The following is a 21,077-nucleotide window of genomic DNA, read 5'->3' on the forward strand; positions in this document are numbered from 1 at the left end:
TAGTGATATGTGACATTGACTACAATGCTTATAACATTCATAAGGTTACAGATTCTGAGATTCTGGATTCATGGTTCAAAATGTTTTGTAGTAACCCGGAGTTTGGAAGTAGGCAGTGTTCACCTTACTGTGTATGTCGAGGACACGATAATTTGTTGCTTATAGAGTATCTCATGCGCATTTTTTTTTATATATCCTGGGACATTATTCACACACGGCCATCTGATCCCAAATTAAGCAGAGCTTGTGATAATGAAACAAGACAACTGATATACTACATATACTACTTTTCTTTTTGTCAATACATACTTATGTAGTTATTGTTTACTCTTTGAGTAACGTTGTCTTAATATATTTGTTTCTTTAACCGTCCAAACTGTATGTTTTAATAAGATATGTAATATTTTATAGCGTCTTGTTTATTGAGTGAAATGTATATATTCGCGTCTTTCTTTATCATATTCATAGTTTATCACAGTCGTTATTAGTATTAAGAATGATAGCATCAAAGGATGTTGTGAATGTGAAACATGGAGACACGAGATCGGAGGTTTGTAATTTAATTTTGAAAAACTGTTAGCATTAAATTAATTAATTTTCATAGTGATGTAAAGTGAAATGTGAATTTAATAATTAAATATTCCAATAAGTTTTAGTTCGTAAGTTTTTTAATCATTTATCGGTAATTGTCGATTTAGGAGTATTAGTAGGAGGTATATTAAATCATCAATCATTTGATTGACAATATGGTGATCGTTTTTATAAGTTTTTTATGTTTGTTCTAATGTTACGCTATAGTTACTAACTAATGTAAATTTTTTTTTGCTTTTTGCCCTCATATCAACATGTAATGTCCCAATCGAGAAGACTCATTTGTAAATATTTTCTAAATATTTACAAATTTAAAAAGTTTAATCTGACTAAATAAAAAAAAGTCTCATTGAAAAGAACATCCAATCCGAACACAAGACCGCAGGTTTTATCTAATATATTAACGGCTGATGAAGCTCATAAATGTTCTTAAGTCAGTGTATTTTAGAGTCGTTGCCTTATAGAGTCAATTCTTTTTGATGGTGAATGTTAATATGAAAATTTATTTTACATATCACCATCATCATCATTTGTTTGCTCTTATTCTATGTGTTTGGGGTTAGTGCAGATAAACTGCATGGATAATATTTGCCTGAACCTAGCCCTCTACAATTGTTTTAGTAAAGGTTCTTCTTACGGGTGGTCGAGAGACGTAGTTGCGGGATTGATGGATGCGTTTTATAAAAAAATATAGTCAACTCTCATGACACGTGCTTCTACTCTGTCGGAAATATATGGCTGTTCTATCTTCTATCGGTATATATAATTATACTGCTGCGAAAATAGTGTCTTTTTAATATTTTACTTGTGTTGCGCCTTTTTGTTATTTATTATTTATATTAAAAATAAACCTTAGTTGTTGTAATATAAATTGATTATATTTTATTTTTTAGGGAAGTGATCGCTTTCCTCGAATAGTAATTATAATAATAATGGCTGAGTTCTGCGAACGATTTTCCTACTCTGGTATGAAAGGTGAGTTTAATTTACTTAATTGGGTGCAGTTAACATTACATTATATTAGTCTGGCAGCACATTAATCTCGCTTTAAATCATGCAAGCCAGTTTGCGTTGGTTTTTTTTATTTCAATAGAAATTAATTGTATGTTAAAATTTATGTTTTTCCATTAAAAAATTAAATAATTCCCTAAAAAAGTAAAGAATATCACGCAAAATTTATAGTATGAGTATATGAAATGTAACAACCTGTAAATTATCCAATGCTGGACAAACCCTTCTCTCTCTACTTGAGGAGAAGGCATGTATTTCATGCTGATCCAATATAGATACTGGATACACATGTGGCAAAATTGAATATGACATAAGCAAAGTTCCTCACCATGCCTTCCTTCAACATACGATAAATTATAAACATAAAGAACAGCTTCGAGCTCTCAATCTTCGTTGAGGATTTTTGTGTCTAACTATTGCGCGATTGCGGTTCGAGTTAGATCAAAAGTAATAGTTTTAATCATTCTGTCTATATATCCCCATCATGCGGTTGATAGAAACGCTAACGTTCTTGATTGATGGATGCACTTAACGAAAACTCACATCGCCTTTTACGGCACTCATCGGTTGAGATGGGGTTGCTCTATTCTTCTCCCCTGCGATTCACACGTAGTTATATAATTGTATATGAATAACACGTACACTTTTATTTCTGTTACATACGGTTTTCAGATATATAAAAGAAAAAAAAATGATAATCTAATTTATATTTTCTCATGTTTGTTTTTGTTGTAAACGTTTTCAGCTTTCCTCACGTTATACCTGCGCAGTAAACTCGGATATTCGGATGAAAGTGCAACGGAAATTTATCACGTATTTAGTACATTCGTATACTTTTTCCCGATCCTCGGCGGAATAATTGCGGATAACTATCTCGGTAAATTTCGGTGAGTACAAGTAAAATATTCATCATCTTTTTTTATTGATGTAGTTGGGCTAATGGGCCACACGATAAGTCCATAGGTTGCAAGATGTATAATCTACTCATTGCACCGTTAATTTACCTTCAACCATAGCATATAAATGTTATATCTCATGTGCCTGTCATGAAACTGGCTAAACTCTTCACCTAATATTTAATTTATAGTTGAGAAAAATGTTATATTATGCAATAAGTTTAGTTATACTGAAGTTTTACAGAAAATTCTATTCTGATATCTGTATTTTGAAATCTCTTTTTAATCATATATAAAAGCGTTATTTTTTATGTTTCAGGACAATCCTCTACTTGATGTTCGTCTACGCGGGTGGGAATATTTTGGTCGCTATAACTGCAATACCTTACCTTGAAATACCGAAAAGGTAAGCTTTATTAATTATCATATCTTTTACTCAAAGGTTGTCTGGTTGAGATCGCTCTCTTAGTGAAAGACCGCATTTATTTATTTATTTATTTGGATCTCCAACAGTTGTACATAACACACATTCAAAACACGCTTTACATTAACTTAAAACTAACTGTGCACAATCGATTATAAAAAGAATTATAAAAAGAGGTAACAAAATATACAATAAAATAAAAACAGAAATAAAAAATATTTAAATAAAAAACTAAAATAGAAACAAAAATTAGTAACTAAATTAAATTTCGAAACAAATTAACAGTTTATACTAAAAGAAACATCACAACATATCATTAGGTAATTGTTTTTTATATGTTTATAACTGTCTTTCTGTAACTCTTTTGGTGTACTATAAAGCTTTTTATATTCTAAGATAAATAATTCTCTAATAATAATTTCGTCGACTTTAATGGTCTTACTTGGCGTTGGTTAGTAGGTGATTTGTTAAATAATGCTGTATCTTCCTCGTTCGAATGTCAAATCAATAAAGACAGAAAGAGCGAAATCTGTGTAAACAGTCACCAACCAACGTTTTTAAGTTAGTTTAAACCGTTAGTCTTTCAGAATATAAAAAGGAAGACTTTTAGCACCGTCTTTGGTTGAATTTTTTTTTTTTTTAAATTAGTTATTGATGAGCATGGTAACAATAAAAAAATGTCGCACACTAGTATTTTAATTAATTCATATACATTATACTTATAATGGTTAAATAATTTACAAGAAATATATATACATTAATGTGTGCATATGCTTATAAACTAGAAGCCGGCTTACTAACCCATGCTGCGAGCTATAACTGCGATTCGCCCGTGGTCTCTTCGCAAAAAATATAGCCCTCTACACACGCAACGTTTAGGTTTCGTTCAAAGTTAAACAGTTTAACGCAGCGCGAATATTTTGTCGCGGGACTAAAAACCGACAACTTTCGAGGAACGCCGCGACGCGTGAATGCGAAGCGAACACTTCCATTTTAAAGCTTTCGGGCAAGCAGTATATACAGTATACAGAATAATATAAAAGCTTTTTAAATAGTTATGGTTTTCGCGACTGTTAAAAGTTTGTTAACCAAATTAGATTGTATTTCAAAATAAAGTAGTGTGTGTTACTAATAATTTTGGGTAAATTGCAATATTCTCGCTTTGAGATAATTATAACGCGATTAATTAGGATATTTACAAATTTGTAACCACATTATTGTTTTAAGTTTTATGCGCTTAATTTGTATTTTTACATAGTTTTATTTCTAGTATTATTTGAAAATAATTATCTAAACTTTTTTAGTAAGTGCCTTTATCTTTTTGTGTAAAAAACCGTTTTATTATTAATTTATAATATCTTTATTCTCTTTTGCCCTCCCCACACGCATGCGGAAACTAGGTAATAATAAAAGAGGATCAATAAACGATCAATAGAGATTCTTTGTTACAGATTATGTACATTACTCGGCCTATTTCTAATAACATTAGGTACTGGAGGTATAAAGCCATGCGTTACCGCTTTCGGAGGTGACCAGTTCATCCTCCCACAGCAAGAGAAAAAACTTGCGTTGTACTTCAGTATATTATATTTTAATATATGCACTGGAAGTTTGATCTCTAAAACGGTGTCTCCTATATTAAGATCAGATGTCCGTTGTTTTGGCGATAAGGACTGTTATTCCTTGGCGTTTGGCGCTCCAGGTGTGATCGTGTTGGTTTCCATTGGTAAGTTTAAAATTCTTTTGTTTTAATAGTAAGAAACAGACTGCTGCAGTGTTGCTGCAATTTTGCTACATATGGATTTGTGATTGGATTTTTATAAAAACATCAAACGAAAAAATAGTTTTTATAATTCTGCTCATAATTTTCTTTCGTTGTAAAGGAAAACATCATGAGAAAAACTCGTTCATCGGTTGTAATTCTATTATACCTTTTCCAATCCGCAGTGGAGAGACGTGATGTGGAGCCACCTGATGATATTAGGTCACCACTGCCCGTAGAAATTGGCGCTGTATGAAATATTAACCATTTCTTACATCGTTAATGCTCCAATAATACTGGGAGCTATGATGTTATGCCCCTTTAAGCCGGAACACAACAATATGAAGTATTGTTGTTTGGCGGTTGAAATATGTTCGCACAAAGCACCAAGTAATAATTAAAAATAAAAATTAATTTAAAAACAATTAATTCGATATTTTAAGTTAATTATTATTATTGTTGTTGAAGTTGTAAATCTATATTGTAAACAAATGATCCTACACGCAATTAACTTAATTATACAAGAAAATACTATCATATATATGTATATACTATTAATAAATATGTAAATATTTTATATATATATACGTAAACATAATCAAATTATTAATATGTCACATTTTTATTTACCTAACAAATAAATCCATTGTCAGAATTAATACGAGAATAGATGCCCTTAAACAAGATAAGAGCTAGGTTATTCAAATTAGTGTTATATAACTATTTGTTTACATATACGAGTATATAAATAAGATAAATAAAATGTAGTATCTGTGTTTTAAATCTCTATTTATGAATGGTTTAATTAAGTCGATAATGTAGTCAACAGAGGTTGTTGTGTTCCGGTTTAAAGGACGAGTGAGCCAGTGTACTTCTGACAAAAGGGACATAATGCCTTAGTACCCAAGGTTGTTGGTCCATAGATTGTATTTCGTAGTGTCAATGTTTATGGGCGGGGATCCATAAACAATCAGATAGCCTATCTGCCAGTCCGAGTACCTATATTAAATTCTTAAAAACAGTTAAGAACGTAAAATTTTACAATTTTTGAGAATATTTAATTTTTTTGTTTGTTTCTTTAGTGATTTTTGTCAGTGCTAAGAATAAATACGTCATGAAGAAACCGGAAGGGAACCTGTTGTTCGACTTTGTTAAATGCGTTTCAGTGAGTATCCTGAAACGGAAGTTTTTTATTGACATATTGTTTAACTAACGCACATTATCCGACTTTGCTTACGTTAAGTTAATAACATAAAAAAAATGCGTGCGAAATTCAGTTAATACCACGCGACGTATATACGCATTTATAAGTTGAGCCCTTTTGATGTATTGATAACAACAGCACTTCCACAATCACCCCCCGGGCTATAAATAAACATATTGAGATGTTGTTCCAGCTTTGTAGCCTGTTTGCTTGTTCATGATAAATTATTTGTTTCCACGTGTATTGGCAATTCTGTATAAATGCTGTGTCCGAGCTGTTTTTCTTTGTTAATTTTTATCATGGTTTTGTTGCTAGAACTAAAATATCATAAATTATTATTATTTAAACTAATTTAGGTATAAGATTACATTTAGTTTATTATTTGTTCAAAATTAAACTAAGAAGACGTTAAGGTCAGGACTGCATACTGAAGAAAGCACCAAAACAATTAATTCGTTTAATTTTGCTAAAAATATTATTTTAATTTTAAAGGAAAAATAATTATATCTCGAGTTGGAGACTTTTATTCCTTTTAATTACAATAATAAATAAGGAGTGCTTGTATATTGAAAATAAAAAAGGAATTTTCATTAATTATGGATAATTCTGGTAAATTTATGAAGTAAAGAAAATATTACATTTATTTCTCCTAGAATAAATATATTTTTTATGTGGAAAGAGAAAATAAAATTATAGTAAATTAATAATTTGAGGTAAAACATAGTTTCAAAGGACTGAGAGCTATGAAAATAAAGACTAGTTGAACGTAATGATTTAAATTTTAGTTGGGACTTAAAAACGCTCTAATAAAAGGTAAAACTGAGAAACATTCTCATTGGTTGGACAGCACGCAACACAGATATGACAAGCGTTACATAAGGGACGTGAAGAAAACTCTATCAATACTGACGTTGTTCACTGTATTGCCGGTTTTTTGGGCGCTGCTTGATCAATTGGTAAGTTTTGGAAATTTTAATTACCCTAATACCTAGTATATCTAATATGCCTTTTGTTACTCTTAATTCTGATATATTTTAATTTAAATAGGTATATTAGAAAATAGACCAGTGGTCACTATCTTACATTGTTAATGTACCACCGACCTTGGAAACTAAAATGATATGTCCCTAGTGCCTGTTACCACTCACTCACCCTCCAACCCGTAACCCGTAACCCGTTTTACTAAATTTTATTTTATTTATCCTTGTAGTATGTTATGTTAAATTAGTATGAATAATTAAAAAATGTTGAGTAATTAGTGTAGATATAAGCGACTTGGTGTAAATACTGTAATGCTTATATTTTCAAATAAAGATTATTATTATTATTATTAACACAATCAGCACTAATTATTGCTGTTTGACGATAGAATATGTGATGAGTTGGTGGTACCAACCATGTTGCCGTAGTATGGAAACACGCACGGCGCAAACATTACTATAGTCCACGACAAACTTCATTATAGTCTAAATAAATATTTGTCTTGGGGTTGAATTCGCCATCGTTAGCGATGCATTCAGAATTGCATGGCTTTCAATCAGTAAAATTTAATATATGTTTCTTTAATTCCTTAATACTTAAGGGATTTATAAAATAAGAATGACGGATGGGCAAGCTCTTGGTACATGGTTACCATCACCCATAGATATTGGTTCGGGGCGGATTGGCATGTAAGAAATACAAAACATTCCTTACATCGTCAATGCGACACCGACGTTTCAACTGTCAAATCCGGAACACGACTAGACTAAGTATTCCTACTAACTAACTACCTACTCAAATGAGGTTGCACAAATCCTTAAAACTAACTGATTAAATTGGTAATGATTTTTAATTAATATTATGTTCTGAAATTCAAATTTGCTTTGCGTATTATATAACATTCTTGGAAAGTATTTCCCAATATAAATAAATACTCTCAAAGACTTTTCTAATTAAGGATGAATTGAAAACATAAGTGGATACAAGTGAAATTTTGCCACATTTGTATTCCACCAACCAGCATTGGAGCAGTATGGTGGAATAAGCTCCAAACCTTCTCCTCAAAAAGGGAGAGGAGGCCTTAGCCCAGCGGTGGGACATCATAGGCTTAGATTTAGGATTCATTGCTTAGATAATTGCATATGCAAAGAATATATTTATAGAATTTATACGATTTATACAAATGTTATTAAAGGGTTCAAGATGGACGCTTCAGGCTACTAAGATGGATGGTCGCCTTGGCTTCGTGACAATCAAGCCGGACCAATTACAAGTGCTGGGTCCTATATGCATACTTATAATAATACCACTATCACAAAAGGTAACATTAATTGATAAATAAAAAAAAAACGATAAAAATAATTTCTACATCAGTATGTCTTGCTGTTTGTTAGTATCTGTGGTTTTTACAATTTCTTTTTTAAATAGGATATTCCAAAAAGAATAGCAGATATATATTATAATTTCAAAATATATTTTATTACTTTATTATTTATGTTTGTGTGTGTTAGATTTAGATAGCTTATATAATTCTTTGGGTATTAAGCTTGAAGTGTTTTATCAAAATCGGTTCAGTGGTTTATCCGTGAAAGCGTAACAGACAGAGCTACTTTCGAATTTATAAAATTAGTAAAATAAGTATTGTATTCCATTACGTTTCAGTACATCTACCCTTATTTAGAAAAACGTAATATTTTAACAAATCCGCTTCACAAACTGACATTGGGAGGTGTTCTAGCTGGCGTCGCGTTCATTGCCTCTGCTCTCGTCGAGATTTATATCAAGGTGTGTTTCCTTTATAGACTTATATTTTAAATTTTGTGCTTTTAATAGAACATTTATTTAGAGAGTATTTAAAAGTATATAAGAATTATTTGTAAAATTGTTCTTATATTTACGACAATTTAGTGAATTGATACTAATCTTTTTTTTATAAACATAAAGTCTGCTTACCTAAAGCGCCCTTACAAATGGGCCTCCTGATGGTAAGTGTGTCACCACTGCCCAAAGGGATTTGGTGCTGTAAGAAATATTTACCATTGCTTACAACGCTAATGCGCCACGAAACGGTAACAAAGATGTTGTGTCACTTGCTTTATAAGCTTATTCATACTTCACGTTATTTACGTGAAGTATGTATGTATGTATATAAATAATGAATAAATGGTTTTAAATTCCTTTTTTTTCAGACTACGTACCCAGAATTACCTCAACTTGGTTATTCTCAATTACGTATATTCAATGGCAATCCCTGTTCTATATCCATACACAGTGATCAACAAGGAATCATTTATAACATTCCATCTCTATCGCACTATACAAATAAACACATGCGAGTTAAAGGGACAGAAGATATACGACTCGGCTTAAGTGGTGATTGTATTGAGAACAGGGATGAAATATTCACATTGAACGAGAATAAAGCGATATCTTTCTTTGTAAATGGTAACAATATGGTTAGATTCAATGAAAATGTGGATAAAAGCAAATCTGGGTTGCCGTTTGTTAGGTAATAATATAACTTTTTTAGTTATTTTTGTATTCTATTTGTAGTTTTGTATTACGACTTACTCATAAATGTAGTTATTTTTTTACAAAATGCTTAAAAAGGGACAGCTGATTTAGTATCGTTATCAATATCGTTATTGGTATTTGTTATTGAACAGAGTTATTAAGCAATCAAAAATACAGAAATAAGCGAAGCGTCCGTCTTTGTTTTTATTTGAATTTCCAAAACCATTGCATAAGTGTGTCCTCCGTTCCCTTCTCTTACAAAATTTTAATCGTACAATTTATTTTACAGATTTCTCGTTTCTGATCGAGTTGATTTAACAAACGTAACTCTCTTCAATGAGAAGCGTAATGAAATTGAAGCGTACATTTACGCTGGTGTGAGCGTACAAATGGAAGTGTTTATGTCAGTGTACTCTGTACGCGTTAGAGATAAAGTGGTGATGAATGGGATGTCGATGGACAATGGCGGTGTTTATAATGTGATGATTGACAAGAACGGTACCAGTGATTATGTAAGTAACTAACTATTTATAGATAAATTATATTCAATAATGCGTTTTACGTAAAAGTACGATACAAAATTGGTGGAACAACGATGAAATTGAATTGAGGATATTTCTTTATTTGAAACTAGCCATGTACCCGATGGGATATTCCATCGGAAACATTTTTCAGAAACCCACCTAACTTCAAACACGGAAAAAAGATGAACTTCTAATTACTCATGAAAAGATCTAAGAGCATCATATTTTAAATCATAGTATTTTTTAAATGACGATTTTCCGTATATTTCATTTTAATTTTCATGCTGTTAAAAAAATTCTAAACTGTCATGCTATCATAATTTTTGGCGTAAAATAATTTTGGAACACATTTGAAATTTGTAACATTTTCAGATAGCAAAAATAATAGCGATAACGGAACCGAACTCCATAACAATGGCGCTATTGTTACCTCAGTTCCTGATCATATCAATTGCTGAGGTGAGACTTATCTAAATTACTATTATTTTCGGGGAGAGACACCGGGGAAAGTTTTTTTAATATTAAATTGGTATGTGGACTGTTGCCGTGATGTCCTGTCACCATACATAGACATTGGCATCTAAATTTATTTCTAATACGCTACTTTGAAAACTGAGATATTATGTACCTTGTGCATCTTACCCAGTGTAAGAGGCACAAGGGACTAACTCACCCTTCAAATTTAAAAACAACAAAACGAAGTTATGCAGACAGTTCTACCAACAAATAATATCGAAAAAAAAACATCGATACTTGATAATACATATTTAACGTATTAAAAAATTAAATCTCATAATAAAGGATTTATGAATGAGGCTTTTTACTCAATACAAGACTATATAGATGATAAAAAAGTTGATTATCATGCGGGGTTAATAATTATTTAAATGTATTTACATACCAAAAACTTAATAATATGCTTAATAATAAGCTCAAGTAATTAATTTAAATGATTAAAATAACAACTTAATGAATAGAATAATTAAATAATTAATACTAATAAAACAGCTAGCTAGTAACAATATACCTTTGCTTCCAAATCCAGATATAAAATGTCGCAGACTAACTTCGTCTTAACTACCATACAAGTAAATTCAGGGCTGGTAACATTTTACTTGAGTCGATTAATATCCGTTTACTGGGTTTCTTTAGCCAGTTCTTCTCAGCTCTGGGTTATTTTTTTTTCGAAACGTTGGTAGTTTCTATTTTGACAATAAATAAATGTAATGCTGTTGAATAACGGTTATTGATTTGTTTATTTGTCTACGTTGCTTTTTTTTAATTTTATAATTATAAAAATGTCTGTACATAGATACAATAAATGATTTATTTACATTTGATGCTTTGTCTACAAGGCGTATTTCGAATTGCAATAAAAAAAATCGTTTGTTCACATAGGAACGATTTAAACCGATACTTACTTAGAACTCCAAAACAGTTATTTAAATCGACGAAGGACAGTTGTATGTTAAATGACAAATGCTATAAGTATATCCCGATATCTTTGGGTAACTGCGTATGTCTTTTATTAGATAAAGAAATAACTAATCGACAACTTGAAAACACGATTATCTTGCCCGAAAATGAATTAAAAGTTCCCAAGGTTACTGTTTTTTAAAGTACCATTGTCAATGGGTAGTGGTAACCACTTACCATCAGGTAGTCGATTAGTCAGTCTGCCTACATATTTCAAATAAAGTATATAATTAGATAAATAATAGTTTCAATATACATAAAATTAAAGAGGTAACACGGCAAAAAATAAATTTTGGCAACCCTGCTGTAATCCAGGCAGAATATGAACCGACTTAAGTCGACGTTAAGACGGCATTTACGGAAAATTTCTCTGTACACAAGATATTTAAGGTGTTAAGTGTACAAGTTTTTGTGTTACATGGATGTGTTCGGAATGTACAGTAGCAAACTTCGTCTTATTAATACATTTCGGAGGTCATATTCTATTGACTAGAATTTGTCGAACAGTTAATACTAACGCTTTTGTATTATCTTTTCGTTATAAAGGAAAGAGTATCATGCTCTACCGACTGACCTAGCCGGGCAACCCGCATTGGAGCAGCGTGGTGGAATAAGCTCTAAACCTTCTCCTCAAAAAGGGAGAGGAGTCCTTAGCCCAGCAGTGGGATATTCACAGTCTGTCAGTTTTATTAGAGCAAAAATGCACAGCTATTTTATATCAATTTAAATTATAATTCAAAGGCAGAAAAATACTGATGGAAAGGTGCTTTCTTCTGGCCATTGACATTGGCAACTTGACACTGTAAAGTGTATTAACCATTCGTTACAATTTTAATATTTTGTGGCGAATAACGAATGTTCTTGTGTATTATGTAGATGTTGTGTGCGTATTATATAAATATTTCCATTACAATGTTTTATTTACGGAAGCAACTATAAAGATTGAATTATCATTGAAGTATGTTCTTCTTCTTCTACTAATTTTATTAATTAATTATTTGTTTATTTGTTACGTTTTCACGTCTTAACTACTCTACCGGATATCATGAAATTTTGCATAGACGTTGTCATATGTCTTATTATTACCACCTCGCACGCAGGCTAAGCCGCGGACAGAAACTAGTATTAAATAATTTTAAGTATATTAAGTCCCTTGGAACTCAAAATTGTACAGAAAACAATGAAGTGGAATTCACATTGTATATTCAGACATCGTTAATCATCTTATCCGTAGATCAATAGAATCTTCGAACGTGTTGATCTCATTGTCGAAATGTTATATTTACCTTTCGGTTGTAGAGGTATATTTCAATAAATCAAGCGTTTATATAACCTACTACTTTACTCACCCGTGAAGTGTTGACAACCGACCTATGTTGATATACAATTTTAATGCGTGTATTCTTGATATGTTATTATTATAATGGTTAAAGTCGCATATCACTTGATGAAAACTAGCCAAGTCAGACCTTTAGCTTCAATATATTATCCTACGTTATAAGAAGAAATGACATTGTAAGTAGTTATAAATAAATTTCAGGACTGACTATTAAACATGGCACCCATTTAGATCTCACTTCTTTTGTCGTTGAAGTCAACAACCAAGGCATATATCATAATTGTACAATGTTGAACTTGGCTCTCATTTCACATTTATGTTTTTATGGGATTTCTATTTACTTACATTACACATATTTAAAAAAGTTAAAGATATTTTGTTACAAGATATTATCAACAAGATAATATCAAGAATGATCATAAGCTATGAGGCCTCTTTTTAATACTTATACTTAGTATTTTTATTGGAAACATTGAAAATTTTATTCAATCAGACAAAACTCGATAATAAATGTTCAAGTATGTATATTAAAAGTATGATTTTTTTTGTAACTGGTAACCCTTAAGTTATAAAAACTTCCCTGACAATATTATTGGAAAGCTACAAGTCCCTTATTGTACTATACATAAAGTGACAAAGGACCTGCGTTTTGTATTTACTTAAAAATTATTGACAGGTGTTATTCGCGGTGACGGGTAACGAATTCGCGTTCAATGAGGCGCCGGAGAGCATGAAGGCGGTGATGACAGCCGTTTGGTTGTTGACAGAAGCGGCTGGAAATGTTATAATAATCATTATAACAAGACTCTTCATTAATTATAAGCAGGTGATTTTTTATAATTTAACACTAGTAATTGGTATTTACTGTTTGTTTGAAAAATCTTTGTGATTATTTGGGGTCACATTTAAAGATTAGCAATCGATATTTTTTAGCTTTTTCCACCACGCTGCTCCAATGCGGGTTGGTGGACTATACATGTGGTAGAATTTTAGTGAAATTAGACGTATGCAGGTTTCTTCACGATGTTTCCTTCACCGTCAAGCACGAGATGAATTATAAATTTACATGCGCTTAATCGCGCATGTAAATTTGCATGCGCTTAATTGCGCATGCAAATTTAGTGGTTCTTGCCCGGGTTTGTCCCGCGGTCATTAGTTAAGATTCACGCGTTCTAACAACTAGGCCGTCTCAGTTGTATGGTATAAAATACATCAAGATTTTCTGCATTGCATTTCTCGATATTCAATAAAGCTATCTCGACCCACGGGTGTCGTAAGAGCTATGGATTATTTATTATGCTAAGACGTCAGTTGCAAATGATTTGATTGATAATACAATCAAGCTCACGATCTTGATACGCATTATTAAGCATTATTTCATATTTTCTAGGAAACACAATCCTTTATTTTCACTGGGATGATGTTCACTTCGATAGCAGTATTCCACTTCATGTCGCGTAACTATCAGTTCGGCTTCACGGACGAGGTAGTGAGGAAAGAACGTAGAAGTGACAGTGAAGTGTTGTACCAACAAGTGAAGCAAGCTGAAGACTGTTTAGAACATTGATTGTCCTTATTTATTGAAATTATGACATATGTAAATATATTTTTTAATTATATTATCATTGTATTATTTCTTTATTAATATATAACTTTTTGAAACATTGAATATTTCGATTTTGATTTAATTTTAATGAATATATGGTTTATATACAACGATAGTGTTATTATTACATCGTGAAATATTATATATTTCAAATAGGCAAATAGGTAGGCAGACTGATAAGTGGTCAACACCGTCTATAAGCATTGCCCTTATAAGATATATTAAGCTTCCTTAACGGCCATGCGCCACTTGTGCATGTGTGAGTAGTTACGTTGGCTCACTCATAGTTCAAACCGGAACACAACAATACCAAGTATTGCTGCCTGGCTTTGCTATTATTATAGAAATTTTAAGCTACATGCACCTATACATCCAATTATGTGTTTGTCAATCATCTCGTGCGCAGCGGTGAAGGAAAACATCGTCAAAAATCTATGCCAGATGAAAATCTGCCATACGTGTATTCTACAAACCGCATTCGAGCTGCGTGGTGAAATAAGTTCCCAAGCGTCTCCCAAGTCCTTAGTCCGGAATGGGATGTATATATAGACTGTTATTTTTTTTAAATTATTAAAAAAAATTTCATATGTTATTCGCGATAAAACACAAGTTAATGTTATTTTAAATTAATGTTTAAAATGTTGTAAGATTAAAGTTGATAATTAGTATTCTGGAGTGTTCACAAATTGTGAATGATTGGCTATTTAGTATATTGACCTCGGGTATCGCTTTCGACTGCATACATTTTCAGTTAAATCGCCGCTGTACAATTTCGTAGTAGTTAATCCAGTTTCAGTTTTAATAAAACTGTTAAAATTTTGTCCAGATACAAAGTCGAAAATAATCCTACTTTTTGTTAATTAAAATCGTTTCAAGCGTTTTAAAAAAGTGCTTCTAGGGAAGCATTTTTAAACGAACTTGTAAATCCTGTTCAACACAGTTTCGTTTGTGTAACTTATTAGCTGGAATTTTTAATTTTACTGGTATATCGTGTAAAAGAGGTTCTATATGAACATTTCTAGGTTTGGACGGTTTTATGAAATAGCTTTTTGTATTAAAAAAATTGGATTATCAACCAATGATATTAGATTTATAATTCGTTATAAAATAATGATGTGAACCAAGATGACCGAGAGGAAGGAAAAGTGGTAAGAACATATGATTTGTAGGCGAAGGTTGCAAGTAAGTTATGATGTGCCTTATCTCGTGTTTATCGGTTAAGGAAAACATTTCATTGTGTGGAATTATGACAGCATCCACAAACTCGCAATGAGCTGAGAAAATATAAACAAATACAAATTTTAAATATAATAATAAAATACGCAAACTAATAAACAGAAGTAATAAAAATTATGAAAACATAAATATCATGTACGTAACACTAAACAGTGTTATCACAACAAATTAAAAAAAACAGACCAAATAACTCAATTATTAAAATTAAGAACGGTACGGCCTACACTTTGCAGTCTCCCCAAATATCAAAATCGCACGATCATATTATTATTATAAAAATTTCATACAGTAACGTAACTTTAGTTTTAATCTTTAGTATCGTGGTAAATAAACATATATGTCCTATTTTCACAATTGCAGCCATATATGGTACATAATATCCTCAGCTTTGCATCTGCATTACTTGGTAATATGCCAAGTTCCATAGAATAGATAATGCAGACTCTATAAAAATACGCTTGGGATTATTTGAATAAGGCACACGAATGCTGAACTTAAGACTATCTTTAAAAGTTTTTGTAGTAGTTGTGTTTCAGCAAGAAATAAGAATATTTACGTAAATAAAGCACGATACATATTAATTAGACGTTATTTTATTAAGAACTGTTAGTACAATTTATAACATATTAAGAAATCCAGAAGTGAAACTGCTTTTGTAAGAGCGTTGAATTGGTCTTTTTAAAAATAGAACACCAAATCATACAAATTGATGTAAATAACTCACTCAATTATTCCAAATCAAATAATTGAACACATTCTACAAATCACAAGTCGCGCCAATAAACAATTAATATTGTACTAATAAAAATTAGCATTTCTTTTTTCATTTCTCGGCCATTAAATTATTGTAGAATTATTGTTTTCATTTGTTGTTATAATTATTGCATTGTAAAAACATTTTCCACAACTTATTCTACGTTAACAGTATAATGTTCGATTGTTATATCGTATTTCTTTTTTTGTTACTTATACATGTTGTGTTTTCGTGTAAGTGAAAGTAAATATGGATTAAAATTAGAAACGTATTGTTGTAAGCGTTTAGGTATAGAATATACTTTATTCTACAGCACAAATATTAATATATATTATATAAAACGTATTCTATAATATTTATTATATAAAACGTGGATATACAATCTAATTAGCTTACAACTTTGGCGGCTTTATCGCTACATAGCGATTTCTTCCAGGAAACCAACGGCGTAAGGAACTAGTCATAGGATATGAGGTAGGTGGTGCATGCAATAATAATAAATTAAAATATAAAATACACATATGACATATAAATGACACATATATATGACATAAATGACATCGATACATACTAAAATTACAAATAATAATAATAATAATGTTCTCCAGACCGTGCACAAGTGTGTGCGCAAACACAGGTGCACTCTCTATTCCCTAACTCTCATAATCCGATGGGACGGCCATCCGACACGACCGGAAAGAGTTCAGGCGCAGGACCACCGGCTTTACGTCCTTCCGAGGCACGGGAGTGTACACTTGCAACTTCCAGACTCCGGGCTGCTACTGAGAATTTTCTGATAGAAAAACCCTATAACTTTTTATTGGCCCGATATGGAAATTGAACACAGCACCCCCGGGTCTGCGGTCCTTACATCAAGCCACTAGACCAACGAGGCAGTAAATTACAAATATATAATATAAATACAATATAAAATAAATAAATAAAAACCATCTTTTTAAAGTTTACACCTACACTTACAAGTGTAATTTTGAACTACAATATTTGAAATATTTTAAAGAAAATCAATTTTCTATATAGTATTGTAAGCTAAAATACAAATGTCAGACTAGAACATTGATTCAGTTCATGCTGAAAAACTTCATAATATCAAACGTTTCTTTGTAACATCGAGTTGAAATCAATTGTGACCAAGATAGTCGAATAGAGTTGCTTTATGGAGTTTCAATCAACGTTTGAAGTGAGCCCGTCACACGAATGTGGTTAACAGATCCCTTGCTTTACAAACGATCAAAGGCGTACGGCACTACTGTAGTTGATGGGTTAAACTTTTGCTGACAATCGAAATTTTGTCGACTGAAATCGTCCTTCTATTGAACAAACGCTTTCTCATCGAAAAGAATGGTATTGTTATTCCAACGCGCTGCATCAATGCTAACCGGTAAAGCATTATGCTAAGCAGAAATATTTGGTAAGGGATCGTCCAATCCAACGGAAAATTAATCAGATTATACTTGTATTTAAAGATAATATTCTGAAAATTTCAATATACTTTGTACTAAAAAATACAGGTTATTTTTTTAGTAGTAGTAGTTACTTTGTAGTTAGTAATGCAACCCGCATTAGAGCAGCGTGGTGGAATAAACATGTGGCAGAATTTCAGAGAAATTAGGCAAATACAGGTGTCCTCACGATGTTTTCCTTCACCGTCAAGCACGAGGTGAATTATAAACACAAATTAAGCACATGAAAATTCAGTGGTGCTTGTCCGGGTTTGAACCCACGATCATCGGTTAAGATTCACGTGTTCTAACCCAGGGGCCATCTCGGTTCATTGGCGATGTAAGGAACGGTTAATATTTCTTACGCGTCAATATTTATGCCCGGTGTTAACCACTTCTTCAGGTGGCCTATTTTACCGATTTTATATAATAAAAAAAAATATAATTAATGAATGACGAATATTGCGTGAAAAAATATATTATTTTACTTATCCCGTAATCGGAGGTTCTTCAAAACCATGTCATTGTATTGTCATAGTAATTAATTGTTATTTATCATTTTAGAAATTTGCTTTTTTGTTATTTATATTGTAAGTATAGTAAGTTGTAAACAAATACTATACTAAATACTAATAGTTTTGCTATGTCGAATCGGATCTATGGCTATGAACATTTATATTATACATTGACTCACTGAAAGCAAACTACAATAAAAATTCTAAGTCCTGTAGGAAGGCATACACGAGAGCGGATGTACAGCGCATTGTACAGATTGGTCATGACCTTGTTTCGCATCGTAGGGGCTCCCGGCTAGCTTCTGGCGTCTGAGCAAGTCTGTGCAAAACAATTTCTGCCACCGCTCAGAAATCCGGACGGATCGCTAGCTCACAGTCCGCAAGAGAAAGCCGATCTCCTGGCTAAGCTCTTTGCCGATAACTCCGTCATCGATGATTGTAGTGGGCTGCCACCAACAATACCTTCGTGTAGCCATACGATGCCTGACATCAAAATCAGGCAACGTGATGTGCGTGCGGAGCTGCAATCAATTGACTGTATCACGGCAAGTGTTCTAAGGAATTATTCTCTTTAATTCTTGATTCCCCCTTCCTTCATAAGTCTATGCGTGCTGGCTCTCGATATCACCGCCTAACTGTGACATTAATTCCATCGCGCACAAAGAAATTTGGCAACTCCTTTCTTTGTCGCCAAATAAATGGAATTCCTTACCAGATCAACTGTTCCCCTCCTCTTACAATCCGGGTTCCTTCAAACGAGGCGTGAAGAGGCATCTTGCTGGCCGGCAAGGCAAAGGCGGCTAGTGCAGAACATTCTTCCCTGTACTGACCGTCGTCGCGTTTGGACTCTACTACCACTTACCATCAGGTGGAGTAGAGTCATTTGCTCACCCGGAAAATATAAAAAATAAATAAAACATACTGATAATTTACTGAAAGAAAAAAGTATATATAGTACAATCAACTTAAAAAAATATTACAACAAACCGCTAGCTCCTGGCACAGTACGAGTACAATTGAAAAGTTTATTTTAGGTTAAAAGCGAATTATGACATTATTTTTACTTAATCTTAATCGGAATTTTGGAATCGTTCGATTTTTTACGATTCTTACGAAACTTCACACAAATACAATAAATTTTAGGCACCGTCACTTAAAGCCATAAAAAAGAGAATAGTTAAAAATATAAACTTTTCAGAGAGGTATGTAAGCGTTTGTTTTTTTTCCTCTTTCGTGTTTTTAAACGGAAAATTACTGCCAGTTATTTTTTACCTCGTAACTCTGTAATAAAAGGACCATTCCATGTGACTTTTTTCGTCAAGTTATAACCTAAATGGGTGGTCAACCTTAAAATATCAAGGGTTGCACTTATGCCCAGCGCGACATTATGGAAGTCGGCCATTTCATGATACTAAAAAGAGATGTTTTCTTGTTACTTTCTAATGATTTACATTATCTGAAATGTTACGACCTAAAGAACCATGATCTAGTAAACATGTGTGCCATACACATGAAGTTGTGTCACATGTACATCCGTGTTTACTTGATGAAGCAAATTTAGAAATTTCAATATCTTCAAAATGTAATTTCTCTTGAAAATGTTGCGTTTTGATGCTGCGGACATAAAAGTAAACTGCCGCTATCGCAAACACGTTTCCGTTGTTGTATCAGTAAACGTTGGAATTAGGAAATAAAAGTTTGAGATAAAAAATATAACTACAAAGAATCTGCATAGAAAAAACTATCACAACTTTTTAAAAAGGATTCAACCGTTTTCTTAAAAAATAATGTGTAGTTCTTTTTCTCAGTATGTACGTTTAGATGCTTGACGTTACATAGCTTATATATAATTCTAATTATAATTAATATAATAAACAATAAGAAATTAAAAATATTAATTTTTTGCAGAACGAAATTGAAAGACAAAAAGCACCACTAATAGTCCGGTCTAAATAAAAAAAATAGTGGTAAACTTGCAATGATTCACTGGAACTGAAAATTGGTATAGGTTTTCTATAAAGATATTATTATCCTCCTTGGCAAAACTGAGCAAATTTAAATTTTGCAGAGTTAAAAATATCCATGAAATCAAACACTAGAAACGATAATTTATGTATAGCTGATGAAATAGAAAATAAACAATAAATAATTTATTTGAATTTGTAAAACTTTAAAGGTTAATATGCTTGGTGATCTTAAAACCGTATTTTCCTTTTATTGGACCAGTTCATTGGTATTCATAAGAGCTTGAGTTATGCCTAAGGCTATGTTTATAAAGTGATCTTTTTTCCATCTTGGCTGTGGAAAGAGTTAATAAAATCCTACACTATAAACCTATTTACTTTTAATGAACAGGGAAAATGGAGGCGGAAGTGTAATTTTTTTATATCTTGTCAAAGATTATATATTTTAGATTAGATATATTATGTTGTCTGTTTTGTATTAGTATTGTATGTTATGGTGACTGTAATAGACAAAATTACTAAAATATTCACTCACTACTAGAATCACCACACGTACTCACCACCTCCCGTGGACATTGGGATTCTAAGAAATATTAACCATCCCTTGCATCGCCAATGCCACCAACCATGGGAACTAAGATGTTTACGAGGTACACCTCGTCCCTGTAGTCATACTTCTCACTCATTCTCACAACCAGAACACAACAATACTAAATACTGCTGTTTTGATTTTGGGGTAGAATATGTGATGAGTGAGTGCTAGTATGATGCCCTAGATGGTAGGGCTTTGTACAAGTTCTCGCATAAATTATTCGCTAGT

The 21,077-nt window shown here is 32.1% G+C and overlaps 1 protein-coding gene across 2 annotated transcripts; it reads left to right on the plus strand.

The window, feature by feature from the left end:
- The first annotated feature begins 478 nt into the window (after positions 1 to 478).
- LOC126774455 (peptide transporter family 1-like) lies at positions 479 to 14,379 on the plus strand. 2 transcript variants are annotated; one of them, XM_050496004.1, is made up of 14 exons: positions 479 to 550; positions 1,485 to 1,566; positions 2,348 to 2,489; positions 2,818 to 2,904; positions 4,374 to 4,648; positions 5,767 to 5,849; positions 6,674 to 6,844; positions 8,065 to 8,190; positions 8,532 to 8,654; positions 9,059 to 9,378; positions 9,673 to 9,895; positions 10,280 to 10,366; positions 13,399 to 13,548; positions 14,113 to 14,379. In XM_050496004.1, the coding sequence occupies exons 1-14, from the start codon at positions 497 to 499 to the stop codon at positions 14,287 to 14,289; spliced, it is 2,100 nt and encodes a 699-aa protein (XP_050351961.1). In that variant the 5' UTR covers positions 479 to 496; the 3' UTR covers positions 14,290 to 14,379. The 2 variants fall into 2 exon arrangements, with proteins under 2 accessions (XP_050351961.1, XP_050351962.1); XM_050496005.1 differs by having other exon boundaries at positions 549 to 620.
- Positions 14,380 to 21,077: the final 6,698 nt, after the last annotated feature.

The sequence above is a fragment of the Nymphalis io genome, chromosome 16, assembly GCF_905147045.1.
Source record: "Nymphalis io chromosome 16, ilAglIoxx1.1, whole genome shotgun sequence".
NCBI lineage: Eukaryota > Metazoa > Arthropoda > Insecta > Lepidoptera > Nymphalidae > Nymphalis > Nymphalis io.

Excerpts from the sequence above, each read along its gene's own strand:
- LOC126774455 (XM_050496004.1), top strand. The coding sequence starts at position 497 with ATGATAGCATCAAAGGATGTTGTGAATGTGAAACATGGAGACACGAGA. Across the intron at positions 5,850-6,673 it reads ACTTTGTTAAATGCGTTTCA|TTGGGACTTAAAAACGCTCT; the intron begins GTGAGTATCCTG and ends TTTAAATTTTAG. Across the intron at positions 10,367-13,398 it reads TGATCATATCAATTGCTGAG|GTGTTATTCGCGGTGACGGG; the intron begins GTGAGACTTATC and ends AATTATTGACAG.